Source organism: Ixodes scapularis, unplaced genomic scaffold (assembly GCF_016920785.2).
Source record: "Ixodes scapularis isolate PalLabHiFi unplaced genomic scaffold, ASM1692078v2 PGA_scaffold2__306_contigs__length_199485367, whole genome shotgun sequence".
NCBI lineage: Eukaryota > Metazoa > Arthropoda > Arachnida > Ixodida > Ixodidae > Ixodes > Ixodes scapularis.
In genome coordinates, this window is record NW_024609857.1 from 125,085,778 (window position 1) to 125,099,582 (window position 13,805).

At 39.3% G+C, this 13,805-nt stretch overlaps 1 protein-coding gene across 1 annotated transcript in view; it reads left to right on the forward strand.

Annotated features, from left to right (window-relative positions):
* The first annotated feature begins 917 nt into the window (after window positions 1–917).
* LOC120838833 (5'-nucleotidase-like) overlaps window positions 918–13,805 on the forward strand; it is a 42,707-nt gene continuing 29,819 nt past the window's right edge. Inside the window, exons 1-4 of the mRNA XM_040208907.1 lie at window positions 918–1,121; window positions 9,065–9,202; window positions 9,961–10,186; window positions 11,750–11,935. Coding sequence (XP_040064841.1) covers window positions 918–1,121; window positions 9,065–9,202; window positions 9,961–10,186; window positions 11,750–11,935 — 754 coding nt within the window. The remainder of the gene's footprint in view (window positions 1,122–9,064; window positions 9,203–9,960; window positions 10,187–11,749; window positions 11,936–13,805) is intronic.

Sequence of the window (13,805 nt, forward strand, 5' to 3'; positions counted from 1 at the left end):
AGACGCTGCGAGTAAAGGCCTAAGCGGGGAGTCATAACGCTGAGGCTGTCATTTGTGTAGCGGCCAGGACCGATTAGCGATCCTCCTTTAGGTGCGCTCTCAAGTATGCATTATTGAAGCTATTAGTTTCGCCTCTCTAGCCGAGCGATCTGTTTTGGAAAGAATATGTACCCTAAGTGATATACGTCATTGAATGTTTGAACTTCTAAAGTCGCGCGCCATAGCAATAATAATATTAATTTCTTGCCTCTTTTTGTTTGTTGATAATTATTACTTTTACTGTTAGCCTCTTCTCTTAAGCAGGGCTGTTCATCCGGTCGTACAAACGTTCTTAGGAGCTATTGACCTCTGCCTAAAACAAGAGCCGGAAGTTAATTTCAAAGCAGCTGCGTACCGGGAGAGAGTTCTGTGTATAAACATACATGACTAAAAAGCTTTCTGAAAGTACAAAGGTCAACATCCCATTAAATTTAGTTTTTGGGAACGGTGATATTTGTACATGTAAAATCGCGCTAAAATATTCAAAATAATGCCGCATGATCGAGTAAAAGAAACAATTGTTATTAATTCATGTGCACTCTAACTGTAATGTATGTGATGTACACTTCAAGAAATATTATGTACACCTTAATAAATCATACATTTACTGTTACTAAATAAACTAATGTTACGACGACCCGGAGCACATTTATAAATATTTTTTTTAATACAATGAGATTTTATGGGGGGTTGTTGTTGCTGGGTTTTAGTCATTTCAACTACGACGTGACGACAGTATGAGTGTGTTTCAAGCCACTCCCACCATTATTTCGTCCACCTGTGTCCAAACTTCCAAGAAGTGAATATAAAATGCCGTTCGCGCAGCAGCTTCCAGAAGATAGAGGGAATAGCTACGTTTGCGTCGTTCTTCCGAAATCATGAAAATTATTTTTATTTTCATTTTCGTGCTGGCCTGGGAAAATGTCCTGTGTAGTTCTGAAGGAGGCTTCAATATTACTGTGCTGCATACAAACGACATTCACTCGCGTTTTTTGGAAGCCAACAAAAGAGGTGGAAAATGCTCTGATAAGGACAAGTACGAAGACGGTTGTTATGGTGGAGTCGCCAGACTGGTTACCAAGGTGAGGCGTTTTCCTCTTTTACGAGATTCCTCGCTACGCTCAATTCAATTCAATTAAATGTTCATTTACTATTCTTTCACAATGGTGGGAGCAGGAGAAAAAGCCGCATGGACGGCTTAACGGGTTTTTAATTCCAACCGACATGTTGTTCAAATCGCTTATAGGGTTGAAAAGTTTACAAAAACTAGCCATCAGGTAATTTCAGGATCAGGTTATGAAATATAACTCGAAACGACCCGTATTTCACATTGGTATGATCCGACTATAGGCTAGATAAAAAATCGAATTCGACATGCATCTGAAGAAAAACTAAAACTTTATGCAATAAATTCATTTTGAGATGAAGTCGTACAATGAGATAGAAACTAATTTTCTTCTACAGTAGATTATACCAGCAAATACTTCTTTAAACCGAACATCACAATCATAGAGCAAGACAAAAACTGTTTAACTATTCATAACGCCCTTTGTCTCTTTAACGGCGATACATGCTCATGTGACAAATACCAGATAAACTACGGATTCGTTGTCGTCTTTTTTCCTTTAATATGGCATAACATTATCTTGCAAAGTATGCTACTTCCCGTGGCGACATAGCATCGTTGACTCAATCTGTATTAATCCGCGCCATTAGGTACAGCTCTCGCTCACTCTAGTGGTAGGTATTCACGTGCAGGTAGCTGACGTCTGTCAAAGCAAATGAAACACATAACTCTATTGTAGTAATAACTACTTTCACAATTTACTTGATTTATTCAGCAGAAACATCTATTTTGTTTTTTTTAGGTTTGCGATTTTTGGAGTTAAATTGAAATATCTATGCTAAGGTTCGTGACATGTGAAACGGCTTATGAAATGTTTTAAAGCTTTTTCTAAATTTCAACCTCTCATATGCGCGGATTATTCACAGTAACATGAACCTTATTAAAAAACAAAACTAAACTAACTACAAGATTGTTCTTAAAATACACACTGACTGCAGAAACATACTCTAGGTGAGGGATGAGCAATTAAATATGTAACCCGGTTGATCTGGACCCTTTAGTCGAATGATCAATCGATGAATCGGCCGCGTTAATTTTCAGCCATAGTGGCGCCAAAACGGCAAGATCATATTTTGCATGAATTTTTTTTTGTGTAATAAACGCCGCATTGTGCATTTTTAGCTGAGGATAAACATGTGCCGTTGAGTAGAATCGAAAGATACTCAGAGAATATTATTCTACCAAAGGAGGCATAGCGGAAGGAGTGTTCTAGTATTCTTTGGCATGAGAGAGTTTCTTGCTTCTTCACAATCACCCTTGCTGCACTAGGCATGTGTTTGAGAAACCTTGAACCAGGAAAGCATATTTTTTTTTTTCAACCGGCACTACATCAATATCGGGCAAGTATGGTGATCGCCACTGCAGTTCGCCGTTCATGTCGACTGTGCAACGATACAGAGACACATTTATGCTTTTATGTTGGCCAGTCGACACTGTGGCCCATCGTCACTGAGTGGCCTGACGCGCACTGGCCGATTTGGAAAGTTTGCTGTTTTTAGAGGATGGACAATGTCGGCAGTACCGACCTCAACGAAGGGGTATGAGGAATATGATTCCAATTCTCGCATTTAGCCCCTCCGGGTAACAGTCGTCGCCAAATATGCGATGAAAGAACCCTAAGCTCCGACAGGTATGCCCCTGACTGCGTTCGCAGGCATAATAACGAAAGTGATGCTGCAGGGCTTTGTCTTTTTTGGAAAATCTCTGTCTGCCAGGAACCTGCTGTCTTGGAAGAGCGCCCGCTTTCCGCTGGACGCCGTGCTGCTGTGTGTTGCGGTCGCCAAGAAAATCTGAAGGACTCTTCGTAAATCGCACACGGCCTTTGTGCTGGAACTAGCCCTGCCTTAACAGTTAACATTGGTGCTGGTATTTTTGAGTTTCCTGCTTACTAAGAGAAAGGTGTTTTCGCTTTAAAAGTAAAAAGCACATTGGTGAAAAAAAAGAAACACAGAAGGAAATACTTCTTTTATTATTTTTGTTGACCTGGTTTCAAGTTCAACCGAATAACCAGCTAAAGATTAATCGCGATTGCAGCATTAATTAGTCAGTCTGTAGGTGAATCGATCAATAGCCCAGTCCTAATCTAGATACGTCCCTGCTCTAGATAGGTTTTGGATTAGGCAGAAAAAAAGATGGAAACTCCTGGAGTGGGAGGCATTGTGCCTGCCTGCTTTCGTCTGGTCGGTCCATGCTTTGTGAGTTTGGTATGGATTCAGGGAAAGAAGTACGTTGTCGTAATTTTAGCATATGTTTAGGTTACCCTGTGCCACAAAACTCCACGAAACGTTTTTTTTTCCTCGGAGACGGCATACTTTCAAGTCAAATAAAAGCAAAATTTCATGACATCACACAAATTACATGATGTACGATGAATGAAAATGCCCCAAAAATATAGATCGCGGTCGATGCCATTACAAATTCAGGTGGCAATGTTTCAGTATATCATTTATACAAACACAAAATGAAAAAGCTGTATTATTTGTGCCATCCGAAATATTTCAAAAAGCACTGCTTTTCTTTTTTTCTTTCTTTCTTTTTTTGTTGGTATTTTCATGTTTGACTACGGAGTGGATGACACCGCAATGTAGTCCTCAGCTAATTGCTGTTGCCTCAATAAAAGTAGCATAGAGCGCTGACTTAGGTCATATTTCTCCTATGCCATCAGGGTGCTTATACAAATAATACATTAAACCCCGCGCAACCATAACTAGAGCCCAATACCAATGGGGGAAAAGAAGGTACTGAAAATATCACTGACACGTTTTTGAGGGTGAAAGCGCTAAAACCAACGGACAAGTAAAAGAAACGAACAACACAGAGCGCTACTTGCAACTGAAATTTATTCTCGGAAAACTCAGATATATATACACCGTGATATCGCGACATGTACTACAGAAATGCGACATCACCAAATCAGTGCTTGTCTGTCCGCTATCTACCTTACGAAAGATTTTTAAAACGCCAACGCAGAGCCAAACAGGGCTATCGATGGAGCGCTGACACACGTTCCTTCAACGCACTCGGTTATGAAAAACGCTTCGGATATATCCCTTGTCATTTTGTTTCGGTTACGGGCCAAGATAATGGGGTTGTCAAACTTCGGGACACACCCACATCTGTCACAGTGCACTGTGACGGATGTGGGTGTGTGCCCACATCTGTCCCATGAATGAGTACATAGAATGAATTCCTGGATAGAAATATGTTAAAAAAAAAACTGAAGGAACGCAGTGTTAGAAAACGTACCAGTGCCCCTGTTTCCTTCAGAACTGCTCAGGGAAGGCAGGTTAAAAAGGGGGAGAGTTTGAAGGAATTCAAGCTCCCATAGAAAATATTAGGCTCTAATACCGGGATGGTGTGCGACCGCGTTACAAATTGTTTTTTTATTGTCTATTTAATATAGTCGTCCCGAAGTGAATCCCTCCGGTGATTGCTGAACACTCTGGTCAAATATTTTCCATTGGAAATGCATAGAGCCTGGAGAGCCTGCAATATCCTCTTAAACCCCATTCAGCACTTCAATCATCTTCACCCCTATAAACGCCTTCAGCATTACACACCTTTCAGCCGATCACACCCTTAAGCCTTTCAACACTTTAGACCAAGGGTCACCAAACCTTTTGGCTAAGGGGCATGGTAGGAATCTGTCGCAGTCTCGATGACCTGAAGAAATAGTAAATATACAATGAGCAAAATTAAATAAACAAACGTGGATAAGCATTTTAACGCTAAAAGTATTGTTAGAGGAAGTATTAAAAACAGCATCCTAATGTGGATAAGTGCGTATACTTTAGTACTTAAATTTGAAATGTAATACTTTGTTCATTACGAATTTACAAAAATATTGTGACCAAAAAAGCTCACCAGGTCTAAATCCAAGCGCATGGAAAAATTGACACATTCGCCCAGTAAAAAATACTAATGAGAATGATAAAACTGCGAATGAGAATGCTGAGAATATTCAATACATGTGACAAAGGACACTAAGCAGAACGTACACGAGAACGCATATAAATTTTTACATACTTTAGAGAGACAGAGAGTATGCGACCAGGAGTGATGACGCTGGTGAGAATGTTCAATAATAATTGTGGAAAGAAAAGCCACATTACAATGCAGCTTTTCTCTTTTTTTCTGGTAGATTGGTTAGCTCATAGGGAGCGTTCCGCAGCGACGTTTTTTTATGTGCACTTGATTTTTTGCCAGTAGCAGCGGGTCTGCTGGAAGCGGGCCACGGGCCGGGCTTCATTAGAAGTACCGCGGCCAGCCACGAGCCCATCAGTAGACTTCCGCGAGCCGAATCTTGCTCGCGGGCCGGGGTTTAGAGATCCCTGCATTGGAAACCTGCAGATTACTCTGAAGCACGGACTACAAGGCAGTAGTTTTAACAACTCTTGGAAGCTTATTTTATCAATTATCCTAAAACGGAGACGATCAGACGAGGGGACATACACAGGCAAGCACATACGTCTCAAACATAGCTTTTATTTGTGTTTGAGACATATGTTTGTCCCCTTGTCGTTCGATTGTGTTAGGTTTAATTAGCTTGTTCGGTTAAACCTAACACGTTTCAACGTGTTTGGTTTAATGAACCAGTTCGCCTGTTTAATAACTTGTTTAAATTATTTTAGAAATTAAGTTTTGGGCACATGCTGAAAGTCAGTAAGAAGAATTAAGGTGTACTAAATCCCGGAAGCAATTAAGCAGCTGTAAATAGAAGCAATCAGGACAGAAAAAAACGACGACCAAGTTCTTTGTCAAAAAAAAAATATATTTTTGAGGCTGCTTGGCCAGCTGCAGACTGTAGTAACAGTCTCCATCGCCAGCTTGGAGACTGTATAGTAACGTGACCCTTACCGGAAAAGGATCGGCCGAAAACGCGCATAGCGTCTGCTCTGTCATCAATACCGGGTGAACAGGACTGCTGCATGAACCCTCGTTTTTGCAGAGCCTTATATGAGGGAAGCGTTTGGAGATATATTGTCTTCGATGACCTTTCGCCGTACTTTAGCTCCTCTCAGTCCCGTCCCATAGAACTGACGTCAGGCCTAGCAACCGCCTAGCAACGGAAAACGCCCGGAAAACGGCGCGGGCCTGTCCACCATTACCGCTCCCAGGCCAACGCGCATGCAAGGTCACATGGAATTTATTCTACGCACACACTCTTCTTTTGTAGGTGTTCCGATGATAAAATGGTCGGTTGTTGTGCTGTTGCGTGTTCCAATCACAGCCGTTACGTTTTTTTTTTGTTTTTTTTAATTTTTTTATGATGACGCTGATGAAAGGTCCTTGTTTTGTCGCAGTATACCGACGAAAACTAGCAAACTAGCTGCTACACAAAGCTCGCAGCTGATGTATAATGTTAATAATTGCATCGCCAGTAAGAGACGTCCCGTGACTGCGAAGCTTTTTTTTCCTTGCCTTTTGAATTTATTCTTCAATTGATGCCTTCTACTAAATGTTATCTTTTTTAGTATGGAAAAGCTAGTTTTGTTTTTTTCTATCTTTCATTATTTTGATATAATGAATGACGATAAATGGTGGGATATCAACGCCGATATAAGAGACCAATAAAAAGAGTTTAGATCTATTAAAATGAGCCAGCTTGCAATTCGCAAAGAGCTGCCTGAAGCTCAGTCACTTGATGTTTATTTTGTAACCTTTCGTTTCAGAATAAATGGCTCTAACGTTAAGACAAATGTTAGTGCCGGCGCCGTTTTTAATGCCATAAAACTCGAACCACCTTAATTTATTTTGTTTCTATCTTCGTAACCTTCTGACTTTCTAGATGTTCGGATAACAATATCGCTCTTCCACTGCTGAGAAAGTTCGGTGGGGGCGCGCGGTTAGCATGCACGGCGAGACCATTCCAAATCAGGAGTGACGATCGCTTCGATCAAACCATCTCGTTTGACACGCTGACGCATACTCAAGAGGAAACGAAATAGCAATAAGCAAAGCTCCGGAAACTCTCGGACGAAAGGTTTTCGTCCCATAATCTAAAAGAAAATTTCCTTCGAAAACTCGGGCAACGATGGCATTCTCTCCGCTCGCTTATCAAAACACTCTTCGAAAAGCTTCTCAGCTGCAAATTAGAAGTCGTTGTCGTTGTGCACGGCTAAAATAACAAGAGGCACTAACTAAAACTGAAAAACATGAAATTTACGTTGAAATCTAAAGCGAATACCTCTGTTCTACATTATAGTTGTTGAAAGCACAGCGATTAATAACTAGGCATGGAGCGTATTAGCACAGAGCCAACACTGGCCACAAAATGTTTTCCACCATAAAGGATCGGTATGCACCACGACAAGATAGACGGAAAGAGGTTGGTGTGCTATTACGGTCTCAGCGCAAAGAAAAAAAAACATTATAAAATCAAAGAATTGTGTTGACTGACCAGTGCCATATATGGTGTGCATAACTCAATGTGGTCACCAAACCCAACCGATTATCTGCGCTGATTGAGCAAAACATCAGTAAGCGGCCCAAAATATGTATTTTTCTTTTCCTCCTTTTTTTCTTGGCTTCAAAACTATTTTGCATGCATTTAGTTTATATTTACAAACGTGTACTTTCAAACTATTTCAGATATATTCAAGTTACGGTTTGGCACTTTAATGTATTTCAAAGTTACATGAAATGTATTTCGGGAAAGAATGTCCTGATTACACTTTTATATATTCAGTGTATTTACTTAATATTAGTAAAAGTGCACATGAAATGCATCTTGTAATATATTAGAATTTATTTTATGTAGTTCAACACACTTGCAGTATACTTAAAATGCACTTTTATCTACATATTTTCAGTGTATTTAAACAAAACTTGCTCAGGACAAAAGTACTCGATAAACATGTATTTAAATTATTTTTTAATGTTTTTGCGGGCAAAATACACATTAGATATATTCTAAATGCCTCTAGATATATTTTAAACGTAATAATTTTGCTGAGGGAACTACTGTCTTGGTTCCGGTTTTATTAAAATTACTTCAACACTTAGTTGCAAACCGAAGGGAAAGCTCACTCATTCAAAAAGCTCTATCTTCTGCTAAAGTGAATTTACACAAAAGCACTAAGTTTGTTTCTGAGACTGATCGGGGACCCCCATCATATCAAACAACGAATATGCAAGTGTCAAACATTTACGCTATGTAAGATTTAATAATTGGGTTAAATATACTACGACATAATACAATAAAGTATTACTAGCACTCTGGTATTCGATTTTAGAGGTAGGTTTATCCCTTAGTGTTTTGGTGACACTATTCTGTACTGAAACGTAAGCATGTTCTTTGTGGAATATTCCCTGGTACATTTTCCCCGTGTTTCGAATTAAAAAAAAAAAACTTTCTCAAAACAATACAACTAAGGTATAAACCGAAATATATCTGCAATGAGTTTATCTTTATCTTATATTACTTTTCGACAATAACCGAATAAATAAGACGATTAACGGATAATATTATTATGCGGACGACTGCTCAAGTGGCTTGTTGTTAATACCTTTTCATAGAATGAATAATTTCAAACATACTTAGAATAACAAGACTTGTTGGGTACTTGGTTTAGGATGCTAAGTAAACTTGCATGCGGAAACAGAGATGACGGACATGAAGAATTGGACAAGACAATTGCATACAAGTTTTCGCGCTTGTCCCTGTGCACTCCTTCGTGTTCGTCTGATGTGCCTGCGCATACATGTTTCTTAAGATTCTTAAAACGACCGTTTTTTTCTGAAAAAAAAATTTCCAATGTAGAATGTGACTGAAGAAGCAGTTAACATGCATGACATTGGTGAAAAATACAAATCCCGTTGGGAGAGCTTGTACTGAAAATGTGGCTGACAGATGAAATAATTGCAGCATTTTGGTTCCTACATATTATTTTCTTCTAGGTCAGAGAATTAAAGACCAAAAATAAAAACACGCTTTTCTTCAACGGTGGAGATTTTTTTCAAGGAACAGTATGGTACACTGTCTTAAAATACAACATTGTGGCGGAGGCAATGTCAAGAATGATGTACGACTTTGTGGTGAGTAGAACGATGATGATTTTATTTACACGCATAAACGAGCCACATTTTAAACATTGTACTTAGACATTTCCAGGCTTGGGTAAGGTACATCTAAAAAGTATTTGAAGTAAACTACAAAGTAAACGAGTAGTTATGTACTTCAAGTAAAGTAGGAAGCACACCGGGTGCTATGCACTTAAAGCACTATAAATATTATGCACTCCAAAGAAAAATACATAGTGTTTTAAAATTATATCTAGCGTTTACCCGGGGAATAGAAATTGCATAGAGCGAAGACCTAGCTGCCATCCGAACGTGCAATCTCAAAGAATTCGCCATGAACAATCACAGGCAATTTCTGCGGGGGTAAAGAAGCCATTGCGGTTTCACGTAGAAGTTTGGGACAGACCCCACAGGCCACTCAGAAACACCATGACGGGTCTCTTGTACCATTTAGAAATGTTGGACTGGTATGTCAGGGCCCTTTGAAAACCTGAACAGACATCTCAAACCCCTCAAAATAGTTTAAAGTGTCCGTCAAAACACTTAAAAAAGCCTGGAGCGCCCCATAGGCGGTTTTTCAATACGGGTGAGCTGGTCTTTACGATCTAGTTTAGGAAGAGGTTTAAAAATGAAATCAAGCGAATTCGCTCATTGCGTCGAACACTCAACCAGTGTCTTGCAATAAAGTGTAATGTTATGTTGTTTTGGTGTTTTGTTTTGTATAAAAATCAAACACCGCTCTCTGAGAGACAACTTTCGCAATATATTTGCAGTGCCTTGGCAACCACGAGTTCGACGACGGCCCTGAAGGTCTTGCTCCTTTTCTTAAAAGAATGGAGGAAGCAAATGTAACCGTCCTGGGAACTAACCTTGATACTTCCAAGGAACCCCTTCTTAACGGAACCGAGTTGAAAAGGTCCATCATATACCAGGTGGAGAAGTTGAAGATCGGAGTCATGGGTGTGGTTACTAAAGAAACAATGCAGATTGCCAGGCCGGGTTTGTCATTTCATTGATATATTACCTTTGCTAACAAAAAATATTACGTAAAAAGTTTTCAAAATGATTGTTTAATGCGCCCGTGTTTGTTCGCAAAATGAATTTTATGTCAATGTCGGAAAATCCAGTTAGCACCAAAATTCGTACTACCACCTTGGGTGCGACCCCTTGCCGCAAAAAGACAAATATAATAATTAAAATGTGGATGACTCGACAAAACGTTCACAATAGTGACTTTAACAAATGAAGCTCCCTCAAACGTTCTTTTTCCTGGATGTTTATCTGCAGGACAAACTTCCAGCAGATAAATTTACAATTAAAGCTTGTGATTATTTTAAAGTAATTTTGCACTCGGCATGTATGCATTGGTTGTAACAATAATTAGAGTGTAAAGTAAAAGTAAGTAAAACTTGAGAGCTTACTGCTAAACCAAAGCAGAAAATCTGGCACGCCCCAGCGAAAGACTGAGGAATCATTTCAAACAGCTGGGGATCTTTTCGCGTGCAACCTACACCTCGGCTAAACGGCTCCTTCTGCGCAGGAATTAGGGAGTTTAAGTAGATCGTGTTTCCCCCTCCGCTAACCCTCGGCTACGAAGAAACCGCCAGTGCGCCTGCGTGCCGATGGCCTTGGCTGTAGAGTTTCGGCCAGCGGAGGGGCCTAGCGGAGGGGGAAACACGGTCTACTAAAACTCGCTATTTTCCATCAGATTATGGGCACCCGCCACCTAGGGATCGCCTCCGAGTCACCGAAGCGGCTAAATTAGAGGCACAAAAAGACACATACTATTATATAGCCTCAAATTACCTATATTGGTGTTTAGGCAGCATGTTTAGTCTAAAACAAAGAAGATTAGGAGCGATATCAAGGATTTTGAGCTAATTATACATTGAAGGTTGAATAATAAATGGCAGCTATCACGTTTTAAATGTGAGGATAACTAAAACTAACAAAAGCTGGGCGTAAAAAGAAAATAATCAAGACACGTTATATGTGGACAGCGTTGACAAGATTACGCAGTTTTTTTTCTCGGTACAAATTTAGGGCATCATTTTGTAGAACTACCGCAGGAAGGAATAATTGTATTTTAAAGCTGTTTCAAAGCATGCGGAGTTCGCTGCACCATAAATATGGGCATTATTTACGTTGACGTAAAATAATTATACAAATATTTATACATATATTGCAACGTCTGGTTATCAATTGCCAATCAGCGTGAGACCTTAGTAAGATGGAGGATGAAAAAATGTGCCGCTGTCGTCAAGCCGTTTGTTTGTTTTTTTGTAGTCTGCTGTATTTGTAGTCTGCCTTAAAACAGACCACAACACTGGTAAATATGAGTTATTAGGTGTGGACGCTAAAAGAAATAATACAACATATTCTCCATGGCATGAAATACTCGTCAAGATTCGTCACTGACACTTATCTGTCTTGGTATGTTACATTTCCATGTAACCTCTAGGAAGCCCTACACATCATTTTTTTATTTTAAAATGCAGCTTACAATTGTAAACGCTGAAATTTTTGTCGCCTCGTTAAACCCATTTAACATTTTTGTTTTAGGCAAGATTAAGATTTTAGATGAAATTACCAGTATAAAACAAGAAGTCGAGAAGCTAAAGGAGAAAAACGTCAACTTTTACGTTGTCATCAGCCACGTGGGATTTGAATTGGACAAGAGAATAGCCGCCAAAGTTGAAGAAATAAATCTGGTCGTGGGAGGACACACAAACACATTCCTCTACACCGGTAAGCTTTCGTCATCGAATTGTATTGGTTTTCTTGTGTACTATTCTTATAGATGACAAATCACGCCGGTAGCACCGTTGAAGCTACGACCTGAAATTGTTCAGAAGTCAATTAACACGAGAAAATAGTTTAGTAGGATTGCTGCAAGGTTTTCCAGAAATATCAACATTTCTGAAAACCCTAAAGTGATCGTGAAATGTCCGGTAACAACCGTTATTTTAGTTCTATCCCCTGCTACCCCCTACTTGACTAAATAATGTAGCATTTTGAGAGAAATAAATAAGTAAACAATCAAAGTTTTAATATAAACAATTAGTTTTTATTGTTTCTTAGCTGCCGTGAGGAGCGTTTAAGGAAAGCCGTTCATACAAATTGCCTAAACACACTCCGAAATGTACTTCTCCAAATTTAATTCATCCATTTGTTTAAAATTTTTTCGCACATTTTTTTATTGTTTATAGGAAATATTTCAAAATGTTATTTATTGCTCCTGCGATCATTTTCACGAAATTGAGGGCCATTAAAGTTGTCGATTGTGTGCAAGGTGTGGGGATAATTCTTAACTGACGATGACAGCCATGTAACCACTAAAAACAAATCAACTTCGTACAATGTTTAAGCAGGATGTAAGTACAAAATCAACGCCGTCATAAATGTTCTTATATTTTTTTCGGCTTAGTACATAATGGCGCCACTAATGCTTCCCACTGTGTATGTTTCGATAGAATGTTGTTTCCGATTTTGCAGTCATGCTATAAGCTTTTAATATACAAAATTAAGGTTTCAAAGTCACATATTTTTCTGGTTCATACAGTGTAGACAATGTGATATGGTAAGCTACTAACAATAGCCAGTCTATGACAGGATCAAGCAGATAATTCTTTTTTGTGAGAGAATGCAAATAATTATTTTGTTGCAGTTACTAAAACTATATTATATCATCAATTTTTTTCTCTTGGCGTTGTTCGACATCCTCAGAGTACAGCGTCCCATCACGAAAGCTTCAATTGAGTTATTTAATAGTGCAGATCAGGTTGCTATTCTCGACCATTTGACTATGCTGTTAGATATTTTTAGATACTTCTGTTCTACTCATATTGCTAACGACATGCAAATTTATTCTAAACATTTGGCTTGTTACTGCATGGTTAATTATGTTCCAACGCGGGTTGAAACCGGCAAACATAATTCATGGATTACCCGTGATATAATTCATCGTGCAATAAAACTTTGGTTGGGGCTAGTTGGTTCATATCGATTAAAATGTTAAAAAGCACGAACATACCGGACAAAAAAAGACACAGGTACGACACGGACAGGCGCCAACTTCCAACTGATTTATTGAAACACGAATAATCGTCAATCTCGATCCCAAGCGCCTAAACACATGCAACTGATAAAAAAAATGTTATCGCTCATTACACACATCCTTCAAGAAACACAATTTCTTTGGTTAACAGATAAGGAGATGGCATGCTCACGCATCTGTCAGCTGATTTGTGTATACAGAAAGCTTCGATTAGTTCTCTTTCTATTTTTTCATTCCCTTTCTTGATTAGCCTTGTGCGCTCAAACAAAGGTTCGCACCCACATCGTTTGCAGTGCTCCACAAGATGCCCACCCAAATTACTGCGTACGGCAAGTTTGTGTTCGCGCGCTCTTTCATTAAAGCATCGGCCGGTCTGACCGATGTAAACTTGGCCGCAGCTAAAAGGAATCTCATAAACAGGATTGGAGAATATGGCCACAGCCTTTTCTGTGGATGTAGAAGAGTTGTTTTACTCTGTTTCCCATGTTGGACTTTACATCGCTGTTCGTGAGAGCGTAACCCAGTCAAATGAAGTGGGGTTCTAGAATTCTACGGGTGTCA